This window comes from Microtus oregoni, unplaced genomic scaffold (assembly GCF_018167655.1).
Source record: "Microtus oregoni isolate MIOR12 unplaced genomic scaffold, Mior012 000052F_005, whole genome shotgun sequence".
NCBI classification, from domain to species: Eukaryota; Metazoa; Chordata; class Mammalia; order Rodentia; family Cricetidae; genus Microtus; species Microtus oregoni.
The window spans coordinates 331,012-357,871 of record NW_024543817.1 but is presented as its reverse complement, the minus strand read 5'-3'; the positions used below and the strand labels follow the sequence as shown (position 1 = coordinate 357,871).

General features: G+C 43.8%; 1 protein-coding gene across 4 annotated transcripts; it reads left to right on the top strand.

Moving 5' to 3' along the window:
- LOC121437410 (integrator complex subunit 6-like) lies at positions 1–26,860 on the top strand. 4 transcript variants are annotated; one of them, XM_041637302.1, is made up of 7 exons: positions 5,513–5,522; positions 22,272–22,274; positions 23,589–23,748; positions 24,408–24,512; positions 25,434–25,784; positions 26,145–26,238; positions 26,622–26,860. In XM_041637302.1, exons 3-7 carry the CDS (start codon positions 23,622–23,624, stop codon positions 26,719–26,721), a joined length of 777 nt encoding a protein of 258 aa, XP_041493236.1. In that variant the 5' UTR covers positions 5,513–5,522; positions 22,272–22,274; positions 23,589–23,621; the 3' UTR covers positions 26,722–26,860. The 4 variants fall into 4 exon arrangements, with proteins under 4 accessions (XP_041493237.1, XP_041493235.1, XP_041493238.1 ...); XM_041637303.1 differs by lacking the exons at positions 5,513–5,522; positions 22,272–22,274 and adding an exon at positions 1–59 and having other exon boundaries at positions 24,420–24,512; XM_041637301.1 differs by lacking the exons at positions 5,513–5,522; positions 22,272–22,274 and adding an exon at positions 1–59.

Here is a 26,860-nt window from a genome sequence, read left to right as displayed (position 1 = left end):
GCCTGCGACTAGACTCCTTTCCTGGTTGCGTAGAGGGCTGTTGCCTGGGACAGTGATCTGTAAGTTTTTTCCCCTTTAAATAAATACCACCCTAATAATCATAACCCCGAATTGGTGTGGCATTGTTTGTGACTTACGCCTTCAGGAAAGATTACAAGGTGTGGCCTTGGAGGAGGTGTGTCACTGGGAGCTGGTTTTGAGGTTTCAAAAGCCAGTGTAGTTCCTGCTTTCTCGCGCTCTCTCTCTCTCTCCCTCTCTCTCTCTGCCTCATGCCTATGGATTGAAATGAGAGCCCCACCCCCAGTTACTACTCCACCACCATCCCCACCTTTCTGTTCCCATGCTCCCCTGATCATAGCCCTCTGGAACGACGATGCCAAAATTAAGCTTGTCCTTCATAAATTGTTTTGGTCATGGTGTTTGGTCACAGCAACTGAAGAATGACTAAGACTGCCTGCGTGTACATCTGTTGACCGTGTGTGTGCCTGGTGCTTATGGAAGCCGAAAGAGGCCATTGGGTCCCCTGGAACTGAAATTCCATGTGCCGTGAGTCACCACCTGGGTGTTGACAATCAAGATCAGGTCTTCTGGACAGGCAACCAGCAACTGCTGAGCCAGCTCTCTCGCTTGTGTCTCTAAACATTAAGGGGAAGCAGATACATGTATTGTAACGCGAGGGCCCGCTTGTTGGGGTTTCTAGGAGCCCTGAACATACCAACTGTCTTAGTCGGAGCTTCTATGGCTGCAATAAAACACGGTTGCCAAAGCAACTTGGGGAGGAAAGGGTTTATTCCAACTTAGAGTTCCACATCACAGTCCGTTATCAAAGGAGTTCAGAATAGGAACGCAAACAGGCAGAAACCTGGAGGCAGAAGCTGTGAATGGGTGTTGTTTACTGGCTTGCTCTTCATGCTCAGCCTGATTTCTTAAAACCCTCGGAACCACTAGCCCAGGAAGCAACCCTGAATTAAGAAAATGCAATATAGTCCTGCCCACAGGGCAGTACGGTGGGATCATTGTTGTGTGATAAGATTTTTCCTGGGGAGACACTACACACGCCCACTCACCCCAGAGAGGGAGCCGATGACAGACCAACGTTAAGATATCACCAAAGACCAACTCGCTAATTGAATGAGTTTTAATGACGTTACAGGAATATGGATGAGAGGTGACTTATAAGAGCAGAACTGACTCAAAGACAGCTGCATCACCAAAGCCCACCCCAGCATGGGTGACAGCTCACAGAGCTGGGAACCTGGAGCACACTGCACAGCCTGCAGGCATCTCAACAGGCTGCAGAGTGTCCTTTCCAGGTGACTCAGTTGTTTTAAACTAGTCTTCCAGGCAGCTCGGCTGGTTTCTGCTTCCGGGCAGCTGGTCTGCTCTCAGAGTCTTCTTTGCAGCTCGGCTTCTCTCAGAGGGACTCACAGCAGCTTGGCTTGTTTCCTCTTGCATCGGAGGGGCCTAGTCAATCAGGTCAGTTTGGGGGGCTTCCTGGAGTTATTTTGAGTTGTTTACCTGCTATTATTGAGGTTCCTGCTAGAATGTTTCACTATCAGAAGAAACTGCTACATGACAGTAATTTTCTTAGTTGAGGTTCCCCTTCCCAAAGCACCCCAGCTTGCGTCAACTTAGTATGGACACTCGCCGTGGCCGGCACATTTTTGCCCACCATCTTGCTCAAGTTGCCTGTTTTTTATATAATCTGATAGAAGAGGGATCATGTGGGATTGGACCAAAAAGGTTCAAGAGGCTTTTGAGTCAGATAAGATTCTGGTGGCACAGGCTGAATAATAGTTATACGTTCCTGGGTCCCAGGGCCCATTTGTTTGCAGTCCAGAGGGCTACGGCTGGGGGTGATGGCAGAAACAAGTTCTTCTTATAGGGTTTGGGTTCCATTATTGCTTTGCTTTGTTTTGCTTTTTCGGGGGGCTTCCATTCTTGCAAAGGGGGTGGGAGCTGCATAGGCAGCACAGAAGCAGAAATTGCTTGTTATATATATAAAACCCGGCAGCGGGTGGGCTTCATCACTGAACCTGCTCCAGTAGCAAAATAACAAACACCATAAAGAGATGTGTTGAACATCTTCCGGGTGGGGGCGGGGCTGGAGAGATGGCTCAGAGGTTAAGAGCACAGGCTGCTCTTCCAGAGGTCCTGAGTTCAATATGTTTTATTTTCACATGGTGGCTCACAACCATCTCTAATGAGATCTGGTGCCCTCTTCTGGCCTGCAGGCAGTACACTGTATACAGAATAACTAAATAGCGAAGGAGGAAGTCTTCCGGCCAAGTCCCTTCTGGGAATGGCAACTTTTCAGACTCTGTGGAAGTGACACTCACTTACAGCAGTGTGGAGTCTTATCTGCTGATCCTGACAGATACCAAACATGCCATGGTGGCACTGGTGTCCTTCCAAGCTACTGGACCACTTCCAGTGACTAAACCACATAGCCCTGGCAGATAAGGCACTAGAACAGATCCCAGGCATCTTTGAAAATGTTTGGCACATCAATGGCACTGGTGAGCTGGGGTACAAAAGAGGAACAGGCAATGGTAGAGATACAAATTCATATAGACTGTCTGGGTAAAGAAAGGAAAGGACCCGATAATGGGATCACTGTGTGAGCCTTGAGGGTGGGGCTGGAGAGAGAGAGTTCTGAGGTTAAGAGCACTGGCTGTTCTTCCCAAGGACTTGAGTTAAATTCTCTGAACACATGTGATGGCTCACGACCATATGTAACTCCACTTCCAGTGGATCCAACAACGTTTTCTGGCCTTTGCAGGCAACAGATGTACACATGGTACACAGGCATACATGAAGGCAAAACACCCATACACACAGAAAAAAAAATACTGTCTTCTAGGACAAGCTCCAAAGCTACAGAGAAACCCTGTCTCAAAAAAAATACTGTGGTGGAATTGAAACCTGGGTACGGGGGGGATGGTGTGATTGGTAAAAACAGTGCCGACTTACAAGGAATGGCCACGAGCTTTTCCACAGACAGTTGCTCTGGCTTTGGGAGTGTGACTTTGTGGCTGGCACAGGAGCAGAGGGCACTTGCAACTGCTTGCCGGGCCAACAGATACAAAAGCGTGGGAAGTACAGAATAATCCAGACCCTAACAATCTTCCTACGGCTTTCATGAGACACAAAGTCAGGCCCTCCTGCTGTCAGCAAAAGCTGATGCCTTCACAAACGTGGGAGCCATTTGGCTCATTGAACTATGAAGAAGTTATCCACTGAGTTCCTGGGAAATCAGGGTACAAATGGAGCGGGGCACAGACAACACAGATTGGAAAACAGCAACATTTACAAGCATGGCCCTGAAGTGCACCGATATGTTCCGTGTAGTGCGTCACACCTGAATCGTTACATTAGCCTAACAGTATACATAGAAGTCAATGTGCCTCGTTAAGTGATTGGTGGGTGAATCGCATAGGGCTCAGGCATATGGAAGAGGAAAACAGACCCGCCTTTATGTGTGTGTATTGTCACAGGATTTCTGTAATTGTTCTTGTATAAACAGGCCTCACCCAGCTCAGTGTTATAAGTAGGTGTCTATAGGAGATTAACTATAAGGACAGACTCATCTCATAAACACTGCTGTACAAACCTGGAAAATCAATGAAAATATTATATATATATACATATATATAAAATATATATACATATATATATATATATCAATTTTGGATACCCAAATATGGTGATATTTTTTGACAGGGACAGACAGGGGCTCTTTACTATTCTATATTAGATGATACATTTGGACTCCATATTATAGAAAGAAATCTGAACAGCCATTTGACCATTAACAGTTTGGTATGCCCTAACTGCTTATTTGTGCTGACCTAACCCCACCCCCAGTTCAGCTGCCCTGGAGGAGAGAGGACAAAGCCAGTACCAGCAGATACTAACTAGATTCACTGTTCCGATAAGCACCTGAGCCAGGCACCCAGAGTTAGAGGGGAGAGTGCAGGGGCTGATAAGGAGACAGGCGCAGCGCAGATGCCGCACGTCTCCAAGATGGGGCTGATTAGCTGACCAGAGGCAAAAATCTGGACTCTGGAGCAATTGTTTTTCCATCCTTTCTTCCTCTAAAATCTACGGACTGGAGATGAGAATCTTTAAAAGATAGTCATTCCCAGGCCAGCAAGATGGCTCAAAATGAGTAATGGCTCTGGCAGCTGAGTCTGGTGACTTGATTTCCGGCTCCAGAACCCACGTGGTAGAAGCAGAGCCATGGTTCAGGCGCGCCATTTTCTGATACCCGTTTGCTCACCACGGGGAACAAATTCTCCCACATATCATACACGCCACACTCCTACACACACACACACACACACACACACACACACAATGCAAAAATAAAATAAAACCTCTGTCTTCCTAGCTGTCCAGCTCTCAGAATAAAATGCAGAGGTTAAATTTCTGTTTGTTTGTTAGCATTTGCAGTAAGAGCCCCCCAAATTCTGGTGCTCCAATGATATCTTCACTTGCCTTATAATTCCACAGAGGTTGTTTTGATGATTTTATAAAAGGATTGTTAAAATAATAGCAAAAGAATTTAAATAAAAGGCCCCCTATGCAGGTAAAAAAGATGCTTTCCAAACCAAACTCATAAGGTTATTGAAGAAAATGCCAGTTCATGGGCCAGGGAAGCAGTCAAGATATCTCCCACACTATGAAGACAACTGTTTCTTCAGCCAGCTGTGGTGACCAAACTTGGCAGGAAGTTGCTAGTGTCAAAGACAGAACATGCTCTGGGTATAGGCCATGTGGGGAAAAAGCTTGGGGCCTGAGTTCAATCCCCAGTACAGATACAAAGCAAAACCCAGCAAAAACATGCACACTAAAGTATAGGGCAAAGTTACCTCTAAGAGGGCTCAGTATGGATAGCTATATACATACAGTTCTTTTTGTCTTGAAAAACCTTAAATGGCTGAAGGACTTAATAATAGCATAGACATTTAGAAGTCTATGATGCTTCTGCATGTTGACTGGGCTTTCTGTTTGGCAACCTAGGCCATGACTCTTGATTGGTATTTGTGATGCCCTGGGAGTAAGCATTCATTGTTGTAGTTTGTGCTGTTGCTGGGTTCCAGTGTCCCAGGGTTTAGCTTTAACACACAAAACAAAAGGAATCGATCACAAATCCCTCTCCAATGATCAAAAGAAAAGTGGGCTAAACAAAAGTAAGAGCCAAAAACCCCACAAAACTGGGGTGGGGAGGAGTGTAGTGCAGGGAGTCTAGTTCTCCAAATTCTAGCCAAAGGAACAGCATTCTGCAGAGGTTACCATGTAGTTGTTTTATGCACCAAGGCTAAGGCCCACATTGCAACAAAACAAAGTCTTCCCACGGGCTGACAGGGCTCGCAGTGACCCTCAACATTTCTGATAAGGACAAGGATGGAGTTCATTCTTATCAAGGTCCAGCTTACACTTGTCCTGTTCCGGACACCACGCAAACTCCCTAAAACAGGACTTAGGGTACGTGATAGGGAAGTGGGTAGGGACAGTGAGTAAATCGCCCAACATTGTAAATAATCTCTAACGAACTCATGGATCTTTCAGACTGGACTTCTAAGGTCAGGGGCGGGGGGCATTCCAGTTCAAAGTCCGACAATTCTTCTCTATCTCCCTGGGAAAATCACAAACGTGTGGTAAAATTCTCAGGCTGAGCAGAGACCCTCTTTTGACAAGAATGTAAATGCCCTCCTGAAGTAGTTTGATATTTTCCTAAACTGAGTGCAAACCCCAGGTTGGTTGCTCTAAGATGGCCTCTTGAACATCTGAAAGAGCAGCTTTCTTTGCCTCCAGAGACTTCATCTACAAAGGCCCTTTGTTCTCCAGGTCTATAGGGCCACCTCTGGGGTCACTACACCCAAACTGGAAAGTTACTTTTGCCTTCTGTCCCTAGTTGTCTTTCCCCTAATCTTTCAATGGCCTATCCTTTTGACGTAGAATTCTAAACTCTGAAGTGCCTTTAACACCCCCCTCCTCTCCTAGGCTCATAGGATTAAACTTGTAGAAAAGTAATGGGCTTGTATGTAAAGAAAATGCAGGTGCTGGCCCCGGGAGGTCAGCAGTTCTCAATGGACTTTTGAAAATGACTAGAAAGAAACTGTGCCGTGGAGACAAAGACCCCTCCAAGCTCGTGGGTTTCATGCCAATTGGCTCATTTTAACCTACTGCATTTCATGGAAGTCCTTTGCATCCTTCAATCCCCTTGTTGCAAGGTGGTAATTTGAGAAGGAAACTTCCCCCAGGGCCCGCCTGGAAGGGACGGCTTTCACAGCACTCCTTTCTGTCTCTGGGCTTGAGCAGGGACCAGCAGGAGCTTTTAGAGTCCAGGAACTGGGGGGTGTCACCAGGGCTCAGAGATGTCCAGCATGACTGTGGCACATTTTTAACTTGGTTGACATGCCTTGGGCAGCTGCCCTGCCGCTTAGGGGTCTCCGTCCCTTGTTCATGTCCTGACCTTCAGATGTCCTCCCTGGAGTGTCACAGGGACACAGTCTTAGCACCTCTTTTGCACTTCAGGTCTCTGCCACAGGTAGAGACCTGCCAAGTTCCAACAACACCCACAGCTTCCATGAGCTCTGGTGTCAAATCTGAGACAGACTCTTGTGGGTGGTGAAATCTCACCCTTGGTTGTTCCTGTCACTCAAATGGATTCTTTACAAGCAAATTTCTCCGTCCAAGAAGAGAAAAGGATATTCCAGAGGACAAAAAGATTTTTCCACTGCTTTACTCTTCTGCCAAAGTAGGGGCCCTGGGAAAAAATAGGAATGCCAGAAAAACTTAGGAGTTCAGAATTTAGGAGTCCTGGCCTACCCCAGAAAGAAAGACTTTCAACACATAAATAGGCACCTGCCTTCATAGCCACTGAGGAAATAAAAATCAAAAGCACAATGAGATAGCCTTTCCCATCACTGGGGTCAACAAGTATTGCAGATGGTCTGAACAAATCAGAGTCCTCAGACATGGCTTGTAGGAATTTGAAGTAGTGCATCAGTGTTAGGAAAGAGTGGTGTTTGAGGAAGAATAGACCTAAAGTTGCCAAATGGCCTAACAGCTCGACTTTTAAATATATATCCAAGAGAAAGGGGACAATATAGCCACATAAAGACTTGCATATAAACACATTGACAGGGTCACGGAGAAGCCAGATAGCTCTTGTCGCCAAGCCTGATTAGCTGAGTTTGACCTCAGGACCCACGGGGTGGAAGGAGAGAATCAACTATCAAAAGTTGTCCTCTAACCTTCACATGTGTGTTGTGACATGTCCCTAACAAATAAGTAAATATAAAAATAAGATGGAATAAAATCAAAAAACTTTTTTGGTTTCAACTTTCATACCCCAGTGTGTGTGTGTGTTTGGAGAGATGGCTTAGCAATTAAAATTACTTGTTGCTCTTCCAGAGGTCCCCAGCTCAGTTCCCAGCTTTCACATCAGGTGGCTAAAGGAAAACATTTAATCCGGTGACTTACAGTATCAGAGGGTAGACAGAAGTTGCTGTTCTGCCCAGTCCCACAGCCATTCAGTCCCAAAGAAACACACAGAAGATTATATTAATTATCAATTGTTTGCTCTATTAACTCAGGCTTATTATTAACTAACTCTTTTTTAATTATTTATGCACTATCCTGCCTGTAGGCCAGAAGAGGGCACCAGATCTCGTTATAGGTGGTTATGAGCCACCACGTGGTTCCTGGGAATTGAACTCAGGACTTCTGGAAGAGCAGTCAGTGTTCTTAACCACTGAGCCATCTCTCCAGCCCCTTAACTAACTCTTACAACTTAAATTAACCCATAATTCTTGTCTATGTTTAGCCACATGGCTTGGTACCTTTTGTCAGTGGGGCATTCTTAGCTTGTTTGCTCTGCATCTAGCTGGTGACTGCAGACTGAGCCTTTCTTCTTCCCAGAATTCTCCTAGTCTGGTCAACTGGCCTGGCTACTGGCCAATCAGTGTTTCATTAAACCAATATAAGTGACAAATCTTTATAGGCTATAAGAGCAGTTTCCCACAGCACAGAGGTTTAGTCCTTTATCATCATGGCAGGACGTGGTAGCATGCAGGCAGACATGGTGCTGGAGAAGAAGCTGAGAGTGAAGGATAAGGAGCTTTATCTTGATCCTGCAGGCAACAGGAAGTGAACTGAGACACGGGGCAGTATCTTGAGCATAGGAGACCCCAAAGCTGACCTCCACAGTGACACACTTCCTCCAGGTCATTGGGCTTGCAAGACATGTGCCTTTACCCCCATGAGTCATCTTTAAGAGCCATTCTCACATGTTTCTCCCAGGTGTATGTGTATGTGCATAAATTATATATACATATTTCAGATGTGAAAAACGCAGTTTGAGGGATGATTACCATACTTTTTAATTCAAATCTTGCCTATGAGAAACTGAGTCTAGATACAGGTTAAAAAGTAATGGTTCATGATGGTAATAGCTCTAGCAAAGGATCAGTAGCATCCTGTAAGATAACTATCTAAGGCCTTTGTAGGCTATTCAGGCAAAGGAGAAAGGAGTTCCTCAGGTAAGTGTGGAAGGGTTGATACTTTTACTGACAAAGACATCTTGCAGTATTTAGGAGTGTGCAGTGGACTGAATGGGCCCCTCTCAAGTTTATTTGTTGAAATCTTACCCCCATTGTGATAAAATTAGGAATTAGGACCATTAGGAAATGATTAGGTCATGATTGTGAGGCCTTCATGAATCAATCGTATAAGTACCCTTGTAAAAGGAACCTCAGAGAGCTCTGTCATCCACATTCTGTCACACGAGAGACTAGCACAGGGAGCTAGTAGTCTGAAACCTGGAGAGAGGGTCCCCAGCAAAACCTGATCATGTTGGCATCCTGATTTTGGATTTCCAGCCTCCAACACTGGGAAAATCCTAACTCACTCAGTCTATTTTAAATTTTGCTTTATTTTGGCAATCTTTTCTAACACAGGGGTCATTGTGTTCAGGTTCCCTGAATGCAACTGTAGATTCCTATTTTAATTTTCAGTATCCCATTTCTTCCAGTAACATGATATTAAGAATCTCCATAAGCCTGTAAATTTAATTTGCATTTTATTCAGTCACTCCAGGATTAGACTCTGTGTATATTGTTATTGTTGGTTTGTTGTTGTTTTTCATGGAGGATAGAGGACCTTAGGGTTGGAGATGCTGCTATTCAGTCTGATGAATTAAATACAATGGATTTAATTGGACCCCAAAGTAGCAGGAACCAGGAGACAGTGCTAAAGTGCTAAATTCTAGTTACATATTAGGCAGCAGTGCCCATATGGCTGACCCACAATGGGCAGCACAGGCAAACTGAATTTTATGGTGGCATCACAAGTATACACTTTTGGTACTAGAAAATCAATCATGGTATTTCCAGGCATGAAATAGATAAGAAGTCTGCTGAATTTTTGCTCATCTCTATAAGCAGAAAAACTCTCAAACAAATGAAAGAAAAGCTCCACTGGACCATTGCAAAAGGGCATCTCAGCCTAGGAACAAACTTCCAAACTTGAGCCAGTTTGCAGACCCAGAACCCTTTGAATAAAGGGATGACCATGTTTCCCCAAGGAAGAACTTTGATAAAAACAAAATACCTAGGAGTTTTGCTGTTAATCTTTCTCCAGTACTTCTCCAGCAGAACTTACAGCCTTTTACAAGGGTAACTTGCACACTGGGGCACTGGGGGGGGCAGTGATACGGAGAACAATCTAAATTATAACAGTCTAGCTCAAGAAGATTTAGAGAGGAAAAATGATAAAAAGTATCCTAGAGATCATTCCTTTTTTTTTTAAGTTTCCAAATGTTTTATTCATGGAATTAACAGATATATATTTATATATGTTTAGTGTAGAATTAAGAAGACAAGTTTCATAACGATTTTTCATCTACAACTTTGAAGAATTACTCAGCTTTCTGTTACTATGTCAATAATCTTTTTCCTTTTTATTGATTTTATTGAGGTCTACATTTTTCTTTGCTCCTCTCCCTTCCTTTCACCTCCCCTTCTACCCTCTCCCATGGTCCCCATGATCCCAATTTACTCATGAGATCTTGTCTTTTTCTACTTCCCATGTAGATTAGATTCATGTATGTCTCTCTTAGAGTCCTCATTGTTGTCTAGGTTTTCTGGGATTGATTTGTGGGCTGGTTTTCTTTGCTTTATGTTTAAAAACCACGTATGAGTGAGTACATATGATAATTGTCTTTCTGGGTCTGAGTTACCTCACTCAAAATGATGTTTTCCAGCTCCATCCATTTTCTGCAAAATTCAAGATGTCATTATTTTTCTCTACCGTGTAATACTCCATTGTGTAAATGTACCACATTTTCCTTATCCATTCTTCAATGAGAGGCATTTAGGTTGTTCCCAGGGTCTGGCTATGACAAACAATGCTGTTATGAACATAGTTGAGCACTTGTCCTTGTGGTACAATTGAGCATCCTTTGAATATATACACAAAAGTGGTATTACTTGAGGAAGGTTGTTTCCTAATTTTCAGAGAAATCACCACACTGACATCCAAAGGAGCTGTACCAGCTTGCATTCCCACCAGCAATGCAGAAGTGTTCCTGTTTCCCTACAACCTCTCCAGCATAAGTTGTCATCAGTGTTTTTGATCTTGGCCATTCTTATAGGTGTAAGATGGAATCTCACAGTTGTTTTGATTTGCATTTCTCTGATGACTAAGGATGTTGAGCATTTCCTTAAGTGTCTTTCAGCCATTTTAGATTCCTCTGTTGAGTGTTCTCTGTTTAGGTCTGTACTCCATTTTTACTGGATTATTTGTTCTTTTGACTACCAATTTCTTGAGCTCTTTGTATATTTTGTAGATCAGCCCTCTGTCTGATGTGGGATTGGTGAAGATCTTTTCCCATTCTGTAGGCTGTCGTTTTGTCTTGTTGACTGCGTCTTTTGCTTTACAGAAGCTTTTCAGTTTCAGGAAGTCCCATTTATTAATTGTTTCTCTCAGTGTCTGTGCTCAGGGGTTATATTTAGGAAGTGGTCTCCTGTGCCAATGTGTTCAAGTGTACTTTCCACTTTCCTAGAGATCATTCTTGTGATATTTTGGCAAAGAATGTGATTGCTCTTGGCCCTTGTTCCAAAAATCTGCCTGAGACCAAATTGAGGGGTTTTGGATGAATGGCAATAGCAGAAGAGATTCCAAGAATATTGGCTGTGTCACATGGGGGTCATCAGTGGTCACTCTTATGCATATCTATAATGGAAAGGAGTAAGGTGCACAAACAAAATACAAAACATACAGCTTGAGGAAAAAGGAGCACCAGGAGAGATAGAAAGAGACAGACACACAGATAGGACCTGGCATGGGCTTTTAAAACCTCCAAGACAATCCCCAATGGCATACTTCCCTCAACAAGGTTACACCCACTCTAACATGGCCCCACCTCCTAATCCTCCTAATCCTTCCCAAACAGTTCCACTCCCTGGTGATCAAGCATTAAAATATATGACCCTATGGAGACCATTCTTATTTAAACCACCACAGAGGACAACTTGGGGGCACCAGTTCTCTCTTTCCACCACGTCAGGACTTAACTCATGTTCTCAGGCTTGACAACAAGTACCCTTCCTCACTGAGCCATCTTGCCTGCCATGATAATTTTTTTTCTGCATCCATTCTTATGGATCTTTTAGTAACTATTTCCTATTTCCTTTGTACTCATCAAGGTGACTGTCCAGTGCTTTTTTTCCTGGTGGGCTGACCCAAACTTTCATTTTCAGTCATTAAAAATCTCAAAAGAATATCTGGAACTAGCATTCTGGACATAGATGGTGCTCTGTGGGAAGTCCATCACCACAGCCAGCAATTCCAGTGCAGTAGAGACCCCTCTGGTGTGTGTGCTCATCAAACCTGGGTGGGAGCAGAACTTCTCGGTACCCTAGAGGATGGCATCCTTCCTTTATTCTTTGCTTTTACATGCATGGGGATTCTTTGGAGTCAGCTAGTCCAAGTCTCCTCTGCTGTTTTTGAAGATGGAGAGCATGCTTTCAAACTTAAGTATCTACGTCAAAGTTGGGTTCTTTCTTGATTAATCCTTCCCAGACCCAGATGACCATGAATCCTTAGGGACGTTCCTCAGCTACCCAGAGGCAATTGTGCGAAGCATCTCCTTGGGGAGAGCTGAAAAGAGGGGGCAGAATGTAGGACATTTGAGTGCTTTTCTGACCTCTGCTTATGGGTCTGGGTCACATGTGTGGTGGAAGGGGAGGATGATGGTGGGAGGGGAATAGAGAGATCAGATGGATACGGGACCTGAGTTCGAATCTCCAGGACACGCATAAAAAGCTGACACAGTTGCAGGTGCCTGTAGCCCCAAAATTACAAGGCTTGGGAGCAGGAGGTAGGAGGGAGATGTGAGAATATAAGGGGAAGGAGGTTCGAAGGAAGGAGTGCGACAAAAGGGGATGGGGCAAGGCAAAAGTGAGGAGAGAAAGAGAAAAGGAGGTGGAGGATGGGGGAAGGAATAGTAAAGGACATCTCGAGCCCTCCCTGTACCCCACATTAGTATGGAGATGTATGTGTGTAATATTATAATCCAAACTGGGGAGGGAGGTTGAGGCAGGAGGATTGCAAGTTCAAGGCCCACCTAGGCTATATAGCAAATTCATGCCAGCCTAGTGAGACCTGTCACAGAAGAACAACAAATGTAGGCAGTACCAGAAGGCCTGAACTTTCCCATGTCTACAGCTGGGCCTGACTTTCGGTTTCTTTTTTTTTTTTTTTTATTTTTTTAATTTATTTATTTATTAAGGATTTCTGCCTCGTCCCCACAACCGCTTCCCATTTCCCTCCACTTTCGGTTTCTTAAAAGGACAATGAGGGAGGCAGCCCATACTAGGCCTGAGCCAGTCTCCACAGTACACAAGGCAGTGACCAAAAAAGACAGTTCCTGTAATCTCCCTAAAACATACCCTGCGTTGTTCAAATATGTCCCCCGAATGGTAAAACTATAATGACTATCAATTAAAACTGTACTAATGTAGCTACAGCCTGCTTAACCAATCATGTTTGTGATGATCTATCAGTTCCTAGAATCCCCCTAACTGAGCTTAAAAGGGGCCTGTGTGCTCCTTTCGGGGTTGCCATTTTGTACAGGTGGTGGCCCTGCTTGCTGGAATAAAGACTCTTGGTCTTTGCATAGTATTGGCGTCTGGGGCCTTTCTTCAGTGATTCTTGGACCCAAGATGGAAGAAGAGGACTGGGTCTAGAAAGTTGTTCTCTGGCCTCCACAAGCATCCCGTGGCCCACGAGCACCCAGAGTGTCTCTCTGACTCTGTCTCAGTCTCTCTCCCACAACACAAAGAACAATATACGTGTTATTTTACATCTCCCACGAAGCAGGAGTCAAGGGCAAATTTTTCTTCCTCTCTGTGAAATAGATAACCCCGGTACCACAAAAAGATTAGCTTTCCACGCTGGCTTCCAGACTCTCTGTTCTGTCTCAGTGCTGTTTGTTCATGCTCCAGTGTTTTCTCGCTTTGCTTTGGACACTGCACCCGCTGTCCCGCAGTGTGTCTTCTGATTTACTTGAGGACTGTTTAGATGGTGCAGACTTCATATCCGTACTCATTTTATTATCAGCTCTCCATTTTTCAAAACAAATGAACATAGGATTTTGAACGAGATTGTCACCTTTCTGGAAGGAAATTCCACTAAGAAAGTGGTTTCTGCTTTGTTGTTTGTTTTTAAGATGGGATTTCACAGTGTATGCCACACCAGCGCAGCCTGGATGCTGAGACTGGAGGGGGTGGGATGGGGGGTGGGGGGTAAGGTGGTGAGGGGGTGGGGGGGTGCCAGGATTGAGACACGGAGGCTTCTTTTCAGGTGGAAGAACAGCAACCTTTATTTTTCCCCAGCTAAAACTTTTTATACTGGGAAGCTTCTGTGGAGACCCACCGGCCAGAAAGAACACAAATATCCTTGTCAATTATAGAGCACAAGGAAGTTCCGCTGACGGTCAGGGGGAGTGAGGGCAGCTGGATCACAACAGGTGTAACCTTGGTAGCCTGGAACTCATTTGTAGACACAGTAAGCCTTGAATTCTCAGAGACCCACCTGCCTCTGAGATATGTATGACCACACCTATCTATGTGATGAGTTGTAATAATAAGACATTTACTGCAGTCTCTAAATTCTCTAAATGTGGTTTATACTTTCTATGGACTGTATTAGAGCATCTGTCATTATACTCCTAAGTATTAAAGGCTTAGGACACACTTCATTGCTACTTTGAATTTTATTTACTAATTATTTGTGCTTACTATACAGGTGGCTTGTCATGCTTGTCCCTCAGTTCAGAAACTTGGTTACTGTCACTTAAGAATGGCAATGGTTTTTTTTAATTTGTTATATTTCATATTTTTGTGTCTGTCCACATATGTCAGAAGAAGGAACCAGATGTCCTGGAGCTGGAGTCATAAGCGATTGTGAGTGACCAAACGTGGGTCCTCTACATGAGAGGCAAGCCTTCTTAACCACCGGTCCATCCACTCTAGCCCTGGTTTTGTATAAGTTTATCTTATTTTAAAATTTTTATTATTTTTAATTATGTATGTGGTGGGTATGTGTGTGTAAGTGCAGTTTCCCACAAAGGCCAGAAGATCCCCTGGCGCTGGAGTTACAGGTGGTTGTGAACACCTAACGTAGGTGCTGGGGATTGAACTTTGGTCCTCTGGAAGAGAAGTATATACTCTTCACTGCTGAGCCATCTCTTCAGCCCCTGGTTTTATATCACTTTTGAAAAATTGATTTTTTTTTTAGGGTTTATTTCTTCTATGTTCATTGGTGACTTTTTGTCACCTGCAATCATGTCTGTCTGTGAGAGGGTGTCAGATCCCCCAGAACTGGAGTTATAGACAGCTGTGAGCTACCATGTGGCTGCTGGGAATCGAACCCATGTCCTCTGTAAGACTTAACTTAAAATCTTAACTGCTGATCCCTCTGTCCAGCCCTGGGTTTATATAACTTCACATGCTCTCTCTATCTAAAAATGTCACTTGTAATGACACTTACACTTGTTCCTTTCAGCCTTTGTGTTTGCACATTTCCCTGGCCTGCCACAGTACCAGGAGCCCTAACACTTTGTTGGGTGTTGTGATCTAGCTGCCCTCACTCCCCATGACCATCAGTGGAACTTCCTTGTGGTAACTGACAAGGATGTTTGTGTTCTTTCTGGCCCAGAAGCAGTAGAGGTATAAAAGGCTTTAGCTTGGGGCAAAATAAAGAGGTTGCTGTTCTTCCACCTGAAAAGAAGCCTTCGTTTCTCAATCCCGGCACCCCCCCCCCCCCTAGTTTTGGTATCCAAGCTGCGCTGGCCTGGCAGTTGGGTATTCATTCATTCGTCCTTGATTTGTTTAAAGATTTTAGGCAGAAAATGCTTATTATTTTTGAGTGAATTTTGACATTGTCACAGAGTAGGGTTTTTTTTTGTTTGTTTCATAGACACATTGTATTTTTTATTTATATCGTAGGTTGGTTTTTTTCAGGCAGGGAGAGGTTTGAGATCATTTCTCTATCCAGTTCTGGTTGTCCTGGAGTCCACTGTAAAATTCAGGCTGATCTCAAACTCATAGAGATCCTCTTATGTCTGCCTCCCAAGCATGGGGATTAAAGGCAGATACCACCATACCCTGCCTACATTTTATTATTTATTAATTGTTACGTTGACCTGCATCATAATAATGGGTGTCATTCAGATCTCATCTTCATGTGCTCACGGTCACCTGGCAATCCCCCTCCCCTCTCCCTTTCCCCCCTCTGCTTCTGCACTGAGCCTGCTGCTGCTTCCTGTTGTGTATATATAGTTCCAAATCTAGATTGTCATATGAGAGAAATCACAGGCTATTTTGTCTTCTGTCGAAACACTTCAATAGCTTACCACAATTATTTTGTATTCTCAGTTGCTGATCCTTTCAAATAACAAAGAGAATTTGAACTTAAAATGACCAGCTAGTTCCCTGTCCTTTCCCTGTGCTTAATGTTGATTGAGGTTCAAGCAGTCTTGCCTTTCTTCATTGAACTGTACCGTGACATGCTGTAGGGTTTGGTTGTTTTTCTTGATAATCTTTATTTAAGGTATTTGTCTCAGGGCCAGCAAGATGGGTCAAGGAGTAAAGGCTCCTTCCACCAAGCCTTTGGTACCCGTGTGGTGGAAGCCACAAGTTGGCCTCTGACCTTCCCCCTTGCACCATGGCACGTGTGCGTGCGCATACACAAACACACAGACACACCCTTTAAAACAGATCTTTGTTTCTGTTCTCAGAAGAGCCTTCCCCGTAGTTGTCCTCTCTTCTAACGTACATCTTGTAGGTTGGCATCACCTTCTGTTGACTTCACAAAATGAGCTAGAAACTTGTCTGCTTTGTTCTGTTTTATGAAATTATTTGTGTAACACATTTTTTTTCCACCCAACTGTTTAGAAGACTCCATACCAGAAGCCTGTGGATACAAAGGTTTCAATTTTTGTTCTGATGAGTCTTTCCAGATACAAAACATTCAGATTCTCTGTTCATGGGAATTTCTTGCATTCTATTTTATCTCCGTTTTAAACCTAAGTGAAGTTTTTCATGAGCTTTTGTTCCTCCCACTTCAGCACTTTTGTTCCCATGGTATGTATTCGTTCACTTCATTTTGCTTTGCTTTGCTTTGGAGTCCGGGTGTCACTCCATAGCCTCGACTGACTTCAGTCTTAGAGCAATTCTCCGTTGGGCTCTGATCCCTGGGTTCCACGCATCGTCCGTGACACCAGCTTGGGTCCCATCTCTTCTATCTGGTAATTGTTCTTTGCTGCTCGTCAGCTGGATGCAGCACCATCTGCCATTTCTTCTTTTTTGTCCCTGGCCTTAGTGAGATCATTTTTGAAAGGTCGTTGCCTTTGTACATGTCTTGAGGGGTTCTTCCTGTTTGCCTGTGGCAGTCACAGTGTTTCAGGTCGGAGTTTAATCCATTCTGAGTTTCTGTCTTTCTGTCTAGTTTGAGTCTTGTACGTGTCAAGCAGCACTTGGTGAGGAAGCTTCCATTTCTCCATTTATGTATCTTGGAACCTTTGTTGAGAAATAGTAGTTTATTTGTCTTATTTCTTGGGTTCTCTGTTCTGTTTCATTGTGTCTCTCTTGCCCTCCTCTCTTCTCCCTTTTTCTGTCTGTCTCTGGTTTCTTTCTCATCTCCTATCTTGCCTCCTCTCTCTGTCTCTCTCTCTGTCTCTCTCTCTGTCTCTGTCTGTCTCTCTCTCTCTCCATCTTGATGTCAATACAGCCTGTAGTATAATTTCAATTTAGGGACTGTGATGCCTCCAGCATTGTACTTGTTTCATCAGGATTGATATTATTATTTGTTGGTGATTTTTGTGCTTCCATCTAGATTTTTTATAGTTCTTTTTAATTTTGTGAATGATGTCACTGAAATTTTGGTGGGGATGGCATTGAACCTATACATCATTTTAGGTAACATGGCAACTTTACAAACACACCCACAGGCTTGAGAAGTCTTCGCATCTTCTAGCCTTTCCTTAAATTTATTTTTCAGTCTTTTCCAGCTTTCATGGTAGAGCTCTGTTATTTATTTGCTAAGGTTTATTTCCAGGGGTATATGGAGGCCACTGAAGCAGAATTGTTCCCTTGACTTCAATTTCACTCTGTTATCTGTGTGTAGCAGAGCTACTGATGCTGAATTTGGATTTCGTGCATTGCTACTTCCTTAAAGTCACACTGGATGTGTGAAGTTAGAGGACAGCTTGTGGGAGTTGGTTCTCTCCTTTTGCCACAACGACCTTGTATTCCTTGAGCCATGCTGCAGTCCCAGAAAGAACCCAGAGTGAGCATGGCTGATAGTCATTTTAATGTGTCGCCAGGTTAGGCTTACAGATGTTGAGTTTGGTTCCTCTGTTGTTTTCTTACTCTGTGTTGCTATCCAGGTGACACTGGATCTCAGAACACGTTGGCATAGGTGCTTTCCTTTCTAGTTTATGGAGCAATTTAAGGAGAACTGACGTTAGTTCTCCCAAGATCTGGGAGAATTCAACCATAGGTGCAGTGAGTCTTGGCTTTTCTTTGCCGAGAGACTTTTTGTTATCGCATTACTCTCATTGCTTGCTATTTATCTGTTTAGGTTGTTTAAAGTGCCCATTGTGTGTCCACAAATTTATCCATTCTTTGTAGATTTTCTAATTTATTGGTATATAAATTAGATCCATTGACTGAATTCTACTGTGAGACACAATCTGTCCTGAAAAGCGAAATGCACATCTTTTTAAGCATTTGTTTGTGAGTGTGTGTACACATGCACGTGTACATATGCAATGGGGCAAGTGTGAAGGCCAGAGGAAACTGCAGGTTCTGCCAGGAGACTGAAATGAGGTCATCAGACTTGGGAGCAAGCATCTTTACCCCTTGGCCATCTTGCTGGCCCTGAGACAAACATCTTATGGGGTTTGGGTTTTGTTATTTTGTTGTTGTTGTTGTTGTTTGTCTTGGTTTGCTTTTTTTTGACACAAGTTTCTCTGTGTAGCCCTGGCTGTCCCGGAACTCGCTTTGTAGACCAGGCTGAACTTGAAATCATGGAGATTCCCCTGCTTCTGCCTCCTGAATCCTGGAATTAAAGGTTTCTGCCACCACCAGCCTGCTGACAAACATCTTAAAGAAGCGATTAGCAAGCAAAATCCAAGCGTGGGTGGAAATCACACAGCATGTCACAGTACAGTTCCGTGCAAAGAGACAAGGCTGCTTTAACCTCAATCAACTCCAAGCACAGGAAAGGGTTAGGGAAGTAGTTGCTCATTTAAAAGATGCCTTAAGACGGGCAGTGGTGACGCACGCCTTTAATCCCAGCACTCGGGAGGCAGAGGCAGGGCGGATCTCTGTGAGTTCAAGACCAGCCTGGTCTACAAGAGCTAGTTCCAGGACAGGATTCAAAGCTACAGAGAAACCCTGTCTCAAAATTAAAAAAAAATGCCTTAAACTTCAAATCCTGCTCATGACTTGAAAGCAACTGAGAATACAGAACAACTTTTGTAACCCATTGAAGTCTTTCGACAGAAGACAAAATAGCCTGCTTTCTCTCATATGACAGTTTAGACTTAGCAGTTTGAATACACAATATGGGATCCATGGTTGAATTCTATCAGATCAGCCACTGAACTAGCATCAGTGTTCCTTGAACTGTCGCATAAACTCCTCATTTCTTTTTTTTGGATTTTTCGAGACAGGGTTTCTCCGTAGCTTTTAGTTCCTGTCCTGGAACTAGCTCTTGTAGACCAGGCTGGCCTCGAACTCACAGAGATCCGCCTGTCTCTGCCTCCCGAGTGCTGGGATTAAAGGCGTGCGCCACCACCGCCCGGCTCACTCTCATTTCTAGCCATGGCCTTTTATTTATTTATTTATTTATTTATTTATTTATTTATTTATTTATTTTGGTTTTTCGAGACAGGGTTTCTCTGTGGCTTTGGAGCCTGTCCTGGAACTAGCTCTGTAGACCAGGCTGGTCTCGAACTCACAGAGATCCGCCTGCCTCTGCCTCCCGAGTGCTGGGATTAAAGGCGTGTGCCACCATCGCCCGGCTAGCCATGGCCTTTTTAAATCCTCTGGTTTATTCATTTAGATCTCTTGCATTGGGTTATCTTGGCTCATGGTTTGTCCATCTTATCTTTTTATAAAACTGTTTATTTCACTCATCTTTGCATTTTTTAAGTCATTAATCTCTGCTTTGTTGTGATTTCTGTCCTTCTGTTTTCATGTTTGGCTCTTTTATAATTTGTCTAAGACTGAGGACCATCATTAGCTTTATTGAAATCTCTCTGGGTTTCATTTTGTGGGGACTCAGGCCTGTATGCTTTTCTCTTTAGAACTGCCTCCACTGCATCCTGAACATTGTGTTTTCATCATCACTGAACCATAGGGATTAAAAAAAAAATCCACTTGCTGCTTTCTTTGCTGATCTGATAAATCATCAGAAATCTAGTGTCTGATCTCTGTTGGCTTGTGTAATTTCAATACTTCCTTTGTCTGTGCTTTCCTGAGTTTATACCATTATCATCTAATAAGATGCAAGTTTTTAGATCTAGTAAGACTTAGTTTATGAGATAAAATGTCATCCATTTTGCAGATGCTTCCCCAGGCTGAGGAGGAAAGTGTGTACTCGTAGCTCTTGGCTATTTGGTAGAGTCTGGTGAATGAAGCAGCTTTCCTCTGATGTGTGGCGATTTTCTTGCCTGGATGATCTATCAGTGGATGAGAATGTGGTGTTGAAATCATTTCTTCTTCTTGTATCCAGATCTCCATGATCCTTCCTGTCCAGTACCTCTTGATCTAAGAAATCGATTGCACCCATGTAGGAATAGCTTTTACAGAAAACACCTCTTGTCTCAAGAAACGGAACTTTTTCCAGATCTTGGAAGCAAGTTAATACTACATCTTGAGATTATTTAAAACTACATATGTAACCTGCTGTTCTAGTGTGAAGTCAGGCTGCTTAACTTGATTTTAAGAAAGCAATGCAACCAATATTACTAAGCCCTGGATTTCCTATGCAATCAGCTTTTACTACCTAAGCTAAATATATTTTAATAAATAATATTAAAGTATGTATGCGTCCATGCCACCGACTGAGGATAATGTACGTGTGTGTGTTGTGGGAATCATGTGCTGAAAGCAGCTCACTGGTTAAAAGCAAGCTTACATGACAAATGTCCCATAAACGTGGGAAGCAACATGAGGATCCGGCTGATAACATCTCTCTGCAGTGTTGGCTGCTATTATGGGTCAGCTAGTGTCAGTAAAGTAACTTCTTCCCTTGCAAAACTCGGTTAAAGATTACTGTAGAAAAGAATTCCTCATTCCTTCCCCATACCGTGTTTTCTGTGCTATTCGGTAAGAACAGAGCAAAGCTCTGTGTTAGGGACAGTCAAACTCCATACATACGGCAGACAAACAACAGATAGGCCCCACATCAGAAGCTGTAGACAGATAAAAGACACGGGGAGAGAAGTGGGGAACTCCAATCTGGGCTCACTATTGGTCTAAGGTACTCCAAGAAGTCTCTTGTTAATATCCCAATGCAGTACTGACAAACGTACTTTACAGTTGTTACATTTTTTGACGGATTGTTCTTTTTTTTTTTTTTTTCTTTTTCGAGACAGGGTTTCCTGTAGCTTTGGAGCCTGTCCTGGAACTAGCTCTTGTAGACCAGGCTGGTCTCGAACTCACAGAGATCCGCCTGCCTCTACCTCCCAAGCGCTGGGATTAAAGGCGTGCGCCACCGCCCGGCTGGATTGTTCTTTTTATTAAGGGGCAGTGGCCGTCCTCATTTCTCCTTACAGTTTTCGTCTTGAAGTCAGCTTTTTCAGCTGAGAGTATAGCCACTCTTGTTTGTACATAGATTCTGTTTGCCTGGGAATACTATATTCCTTCCATACTTTGACTTCTCGTCTTTTAATCTTTGACGACAGTGAGGTGAGTTTCTTGGAGACAGGACACAGTTGAATCTTGGTTTGTTTGTTTTTAAACATTTCTCAATTCTACATATTTTTTTGGTGTTTGCACATTTTCATGCGGGTGTATTCACTTATGCATGCCTGTGCTTGTAAAGGCCAGGGAATGAAGTCAGATGTCTTCCTCCAGTGCCTTCCACCCTAGTTTTAAAAGATAGAGTCTCTCAGTGGACGTGGACCTCACTGGTCAGGCTAGCCCAACCAGCAGCAAGCCCCAGGGACTGTCCTGTTTCTGCCATTCTGACTTCCGGTGCTGGCTTACAGATAAGTGCCTTTGTGTCTGACGGTTCCTAAGGTGCGCCTGCAGGTTGAGCAGGCGCCTTACAGTCAAGTCAACTCCCCACCCCTCAGGCTGCGTATTTTCTACGTAGTTAACGATTATATTTAGAGCGCTCACTGCAAGGTAAGTGCTGCTTTCTTCCTTGTTCACTTTAAAGCTTCGTGGGCTCGCTAAGGTAAAAATGTTTGCCTCTTTTCAAATTGCTGTTTGTCTTTCTACCCTTGTAGTGATTTTTTTTCTTCCCCACACTCTCACGCTGCTGTGGATCTTCGTCTTCTGTGTGTAATATTCTTCCTGTAGTGTCTTTTTTCAGGATGGCCGAGTGGCGGTGGATTGTTTTAGTTCAAGCTGCTCCTGGAAGGACTTCATTTCTCTTCGAATTTCAAAGGAGAAATCTATCTACTGAACATAGTAACCTGAGTTGAAAACTACTGACTTTCAGAGTTTAAGATGTATCAGTCTGTGGTAACTGTCCATTCGAGATCGAGCAAAGAAAGTCTCCCTTATCCCCGCGGCTTTGCCTTTCGACCTAACTCGGCACTTCTGTCCTGAGACTTCCAATATTTATTCTTTGTTCTGCTCCCTCCACATTAGAGCCATTAGATGACACGGAGAGGCGCTTCTCTGGTCATGTTGAGTTGCAATTCCTCCTTTAGGTTCGGGAAATTTTCTGCTGGATTTCCATGACTTTATGCGGTTAGACTCTAACTTGGTTCCTTCTTTTAAGCCGAAATTTTAGAAAATTGGTCTCTTCAACATGTCCCAGTGTTCCTGGAAGTTGCGGTCATGATTGCTGTGGGGTTTTTTTTCCCCTGTAGTTTGTTTTCTGCAATGTGAAAGTAATAATTCCTCAGTCTTGTCTAATTCCTGAACATTTTTTTTGCTTAGTCTACAACAGTGATTCTCAACCTTCCTAACTCTGTGACCCTTTACTACAGTTCCTCACGCGTGGTGACCCCCAACAATAAAATTATCTTCACTGCTACTTCATAACTGTTAATTTGCTACTGATAAGGATCATAATGCAAATATCTGTGCTTTCCAGTAGTCTTAAGAGACTCCTGTGGAAGAGTGGTTCCGGGTCACGATCCACAGCTTGAGAAACACTGTTCTAGACGCTTCCTCTTAAATGTTTTGTGTGATGCATTTTTTTTCAGTGTTTCTGCCCGATCCGGTCTCCCGGGGATCTCTATTTTAATTGCCGTTTTTTTCCTTCCCCATCTACTTCACGAATCTACTTTTTTCTTCAGCTTCTTATTTGCTTTTTTAAGCTTAGGAATAATTTCTAAAACTGTTGTCATTTCCAACATTTTGGTATTTTCAGATTTGGCCATTTGCTTTTTTACAATTCTCGGATTTCTTTGTTTTCCTGACTCTTATTATTGTGGAATTACCTGGAGAAAACTTCTTAGCCCACCTTATCCCAGAAGCTTTTTCATGTCCTATGTTTTTAATGTTGTGGTGGCTACAATTTGTTATATATAATGTTCATATATTATATAAATATAATGAAATGTTTATATAATGTATATATTATATACTCCTTCCCTTTCTTTCTTTCTTTCTTTCTTTCTTTCTTTCTTTCTTTCTTTCTTTCTTTCTTTCTTTCTTTTTTTGGAAAGGTCTCTCTATGTAGCCCCAGCTGTCCTGGAACTCACAATGTAGATCAGGCTGTCCTGGAACTCAGAAAGATCCTGCTGCTTCTGCTGAGCTCTGGGATTAAAGGCATGTGCTGCCACACTCGGGAAATATTATATCTTCACTACTGTTTTCTAGGGCAAGGAGCCTGACAAAAAGGAGCATCACACAATGCTTAAACAGAAACTTAGCCCTATTGGAGAAGGAGAAGCCATGGGTCCATCACCAAAGAAAAGGAACACTGCGAACATGGCGACAAATCAAGCTCTTGAAGCTTCCGCCAATGTGAAGGGAGAAGGTAAATATATCCAAGTTGGATGGGCAGATGTGAGCATATTTCCAACTCGAAGGAAACATATGGAATGATGAACGTGATGGGAATTGCCACAGAGAGAGCAACAGGTCCAAACAGCTCCTTGCACCCAGCGTAGGACAAGGTCTCAGAGGGGACAGATGCCCTTCCCACCTGGCTGGGCTTCTTCCTCACCTGCCTTCTCCTTTTCTCCACATTACAATGCCAGGGGGATCAACACCACAAAAACTGTTGTGGGCATCAATAGTCCGCAATGACACTGGCATTCATTCTCAGCAGCTTCTGGTAGAAGCAGCCACCCCTTTATTACTGATAACTTTCTGGGATTTCTTATTTTATTTTATGTGTGGGGGTGTTTTGCCTGCATGTGTATCTATGCTCAACTTGTGTACCTGTTATCCAAAAAAGCTAGAAGAGGGCATGGGATCCTCTGAGACTGGAGTTACAAATGGTGGGGAGTGAGCACTGGGACTCAAATCTGGGTCCTCTGGAAGGATAGCCTTCTCCTCGGCCCCAACTTCCTAAGGTGTCTTGTTCTCCATAATCTGTTTCTTACTGGTGAAGCCTTATCGCTGGCTTTTTTTTTCCCTTTATTTTCTTTTCTTGATTGATCATGTGATATTTCCTAACTCGGGCCGTGTAAGTCTTCATTCTAGCTCACACTGTCACAGAGCAGACAGGTATTTTCTGCTCGGTCTCCATCCCATCTCTACCACTTCCTGACAATGGCTCTCAACCCTGCAGCCAAGGTAAGGATGTCAGTAGGTAAATATAGTAGGCCACATTCATACTGAGACAAAAAAAATCTGTGTTCCCAAGCATGCAAGATACAACCTGACTCCTGTCCCTCGCCCACCAGGCTCTGCATCCCCCAATCCCACCATCTTACAGTTATCTGGACCCCAGTAGTCACCCTCAGAATCTGTGTCTATTTCTTACTACGCAATGCCTACATCCCCTTTCCCCGCTCACATTACACACCTTTCTCCACATCTCCACGGGCTACCTCTGTCTCCTCTGTTCTGCTCAGAGGACCCCTCCCATGGGGAGCACCAACCTGGTGGTCCCGTGAGCACTCTCGGCTGCTTTCTCTCACATCTCCGTCAGCTTCTCCAACATGAGAACAGCCGAGTGTGTCGCTCCTTTCGGTGTCTCCATGACACTGAGAATTCCACAGGAGCAGGGGACGTGCCTGTCTTCCACGTTCGCTGATGACCCCAGAAGGTGCTGGACATATCAGAACATGAGTAAATGACACAGAAGTGACAGAGGGAGAAAAAGAAGAATTCACCTTGACACGAAAGGGAAAAGTCACCTTCAGATGTGGATTTTTAGTGAAGGTGTACACCTAACATTTTGACATCTATGACCTCTTTAGCTTTTCAACTTGTAAAGTATATCAATGTGACATTAAGCTTGGAGTACCAGGGATCTACGTTGTTTCTTCCCTGTCCTGCCCAGCTAGTTTGTACGTATGTTCTTGGAGCTACAGGGTATGAGGTGGTGCTCATCTATGCTGTATCCTGGGGTCAGTTTGTCATGGCGGAGATTTTTCTCTGGTGTACTCACCTCCTCTGAACTAATTTTAGACGCCGAGGAGCACAGAGATGCCTGTGTGCAGCCACTGAGGTCACTTAGATCACAGCTTGTTTCACCACTTTGCTTTCCAGGAGCTCCTGTCAACCAGGATGCCCAGGAGGGGGTGATGGAGGGTGATTCCAAGTCCCCTGAAGTCTACCCGCAGGAGCGTGATGAAGTGCAGTTTAAGCCTGCGGCAGTAAATGCCACTCTCCCTGCTCTGGAAGATTCTCTGCCTGATGAGATTCTTAATGACGAAGATGGTGATGACGACGCAGGTGCAGGGGCAAGTGCCAGCCATGACAACTCTGAAAGCACCGAAGATGACACAGAAATAACGTCTGTGGAAATTTCCCACTTCATTGTGAACCCGGTGGATCCAGAAGTCATTAATTATGGAATAAAACATGCCCTGATGTCAGAAATCCGTCGCTATGGACGCCGTAAGTACTCAAAGAATGGCTAGTAACAGAGACAAGGTACACATCTCCATTTGTATGATTAGAATAACCCGAAACTGCCCCACGAGAGACAGCCTTGGCCACAACCGAGGTGTTCTACATAATTGAGTACAGTCACTCTTTACTTCGACTAAAATAGCTCAGTAGATCCATCTTGCATTTGCAATGTTCCTTGGTTAGTGCTCGTAACAACTGCATCTGTATCTGTGTACAGGCATTTAGAACACACACACCCCACTGAACATCTGTGACCATGAAGCTTATTACTGAGGTACACACAGATCCACTAACACCCATTGTCTTCCTTTCTGTGAAATACTGGTCTTCTTGTATTCTCTCCAGAATATGGAAGGATTTTCAAGCTGTTGGATGAAGTGCGGGGACCCCTGGATATCCGCCTGCATTTCGTTAGGTTCGCCATCAAGGAAGCAGCAAGGTGGGTGCCCAGAGGGACCACATGCCTTCAAGCTGTTGGCTCACTGCAGTGGTTGGCTGAGGGGTGGAGAACAGCGCCTACTGGGAGTTGCTCAGTCCCTGGCCCCCACTTTATAGTTCAGGCTCATGACATAGATATTTAGGTTGATGTCACCGGTGTTTGGCACATCCTTCCAGGCCTACTCAACCTTCCTTTGTCACAGTTGTCTTGATCTGGGCACTGATCCTCAGTAGACACCTTTCCTATTGGCTAGAGCACATAGTACCCGGGATGTACTGACTATACCCACAGATGGTGAGCCCCTGCTTTGGATCACACAGCACTTCCTACTGTGCAGGTTCTTTGGGTATCTCTTTTTACATGTTATGTTTGTTTATTTTCAGGTTTAAAAGATACCACCTAATATATTATCTCGAGAAGTTACTGGAAAAAATGATGTCAGACAGCACCATCAGGAACGTCGATCTAAACTCAAGCACCTGATGCTGTTTTTACAATGATCAACAATATGCAGCAAATAGTTTAGCCCTGAATATAGTAGGGGAATGCTGAAGCTGCCTTGCACCTGTTATTAAGAGAATTAAAGAAAGCTGTTTTAAACTACTCTTAATAAAAGATGAGC

Bases quoted from the DNA above. Each gene is read 5' to 3' on its own strand.
- LOC121437410 (XM_041637301.1), top strand. From the start codon at position 23,622: ATGCTTAAACAGAAACTTAGCCCTATTGGAGAAGGAGAAGCCATGGGT. The intron at 23,749-24,407 runs GTAAATATATCC...GGGCCGTGTAAG, and splicing joins CGCCAATGTGAAGGGAGAAG to TCTTCATTCTAGCTCACACT. The intron at 24,513-25,433 runs GTAAGGATGTCA...TTTGCTTTCCAG, and splicing joins CTCTCAACCCTGCAGCCAAG to GAGCTCCTGTCAACCAGGAT.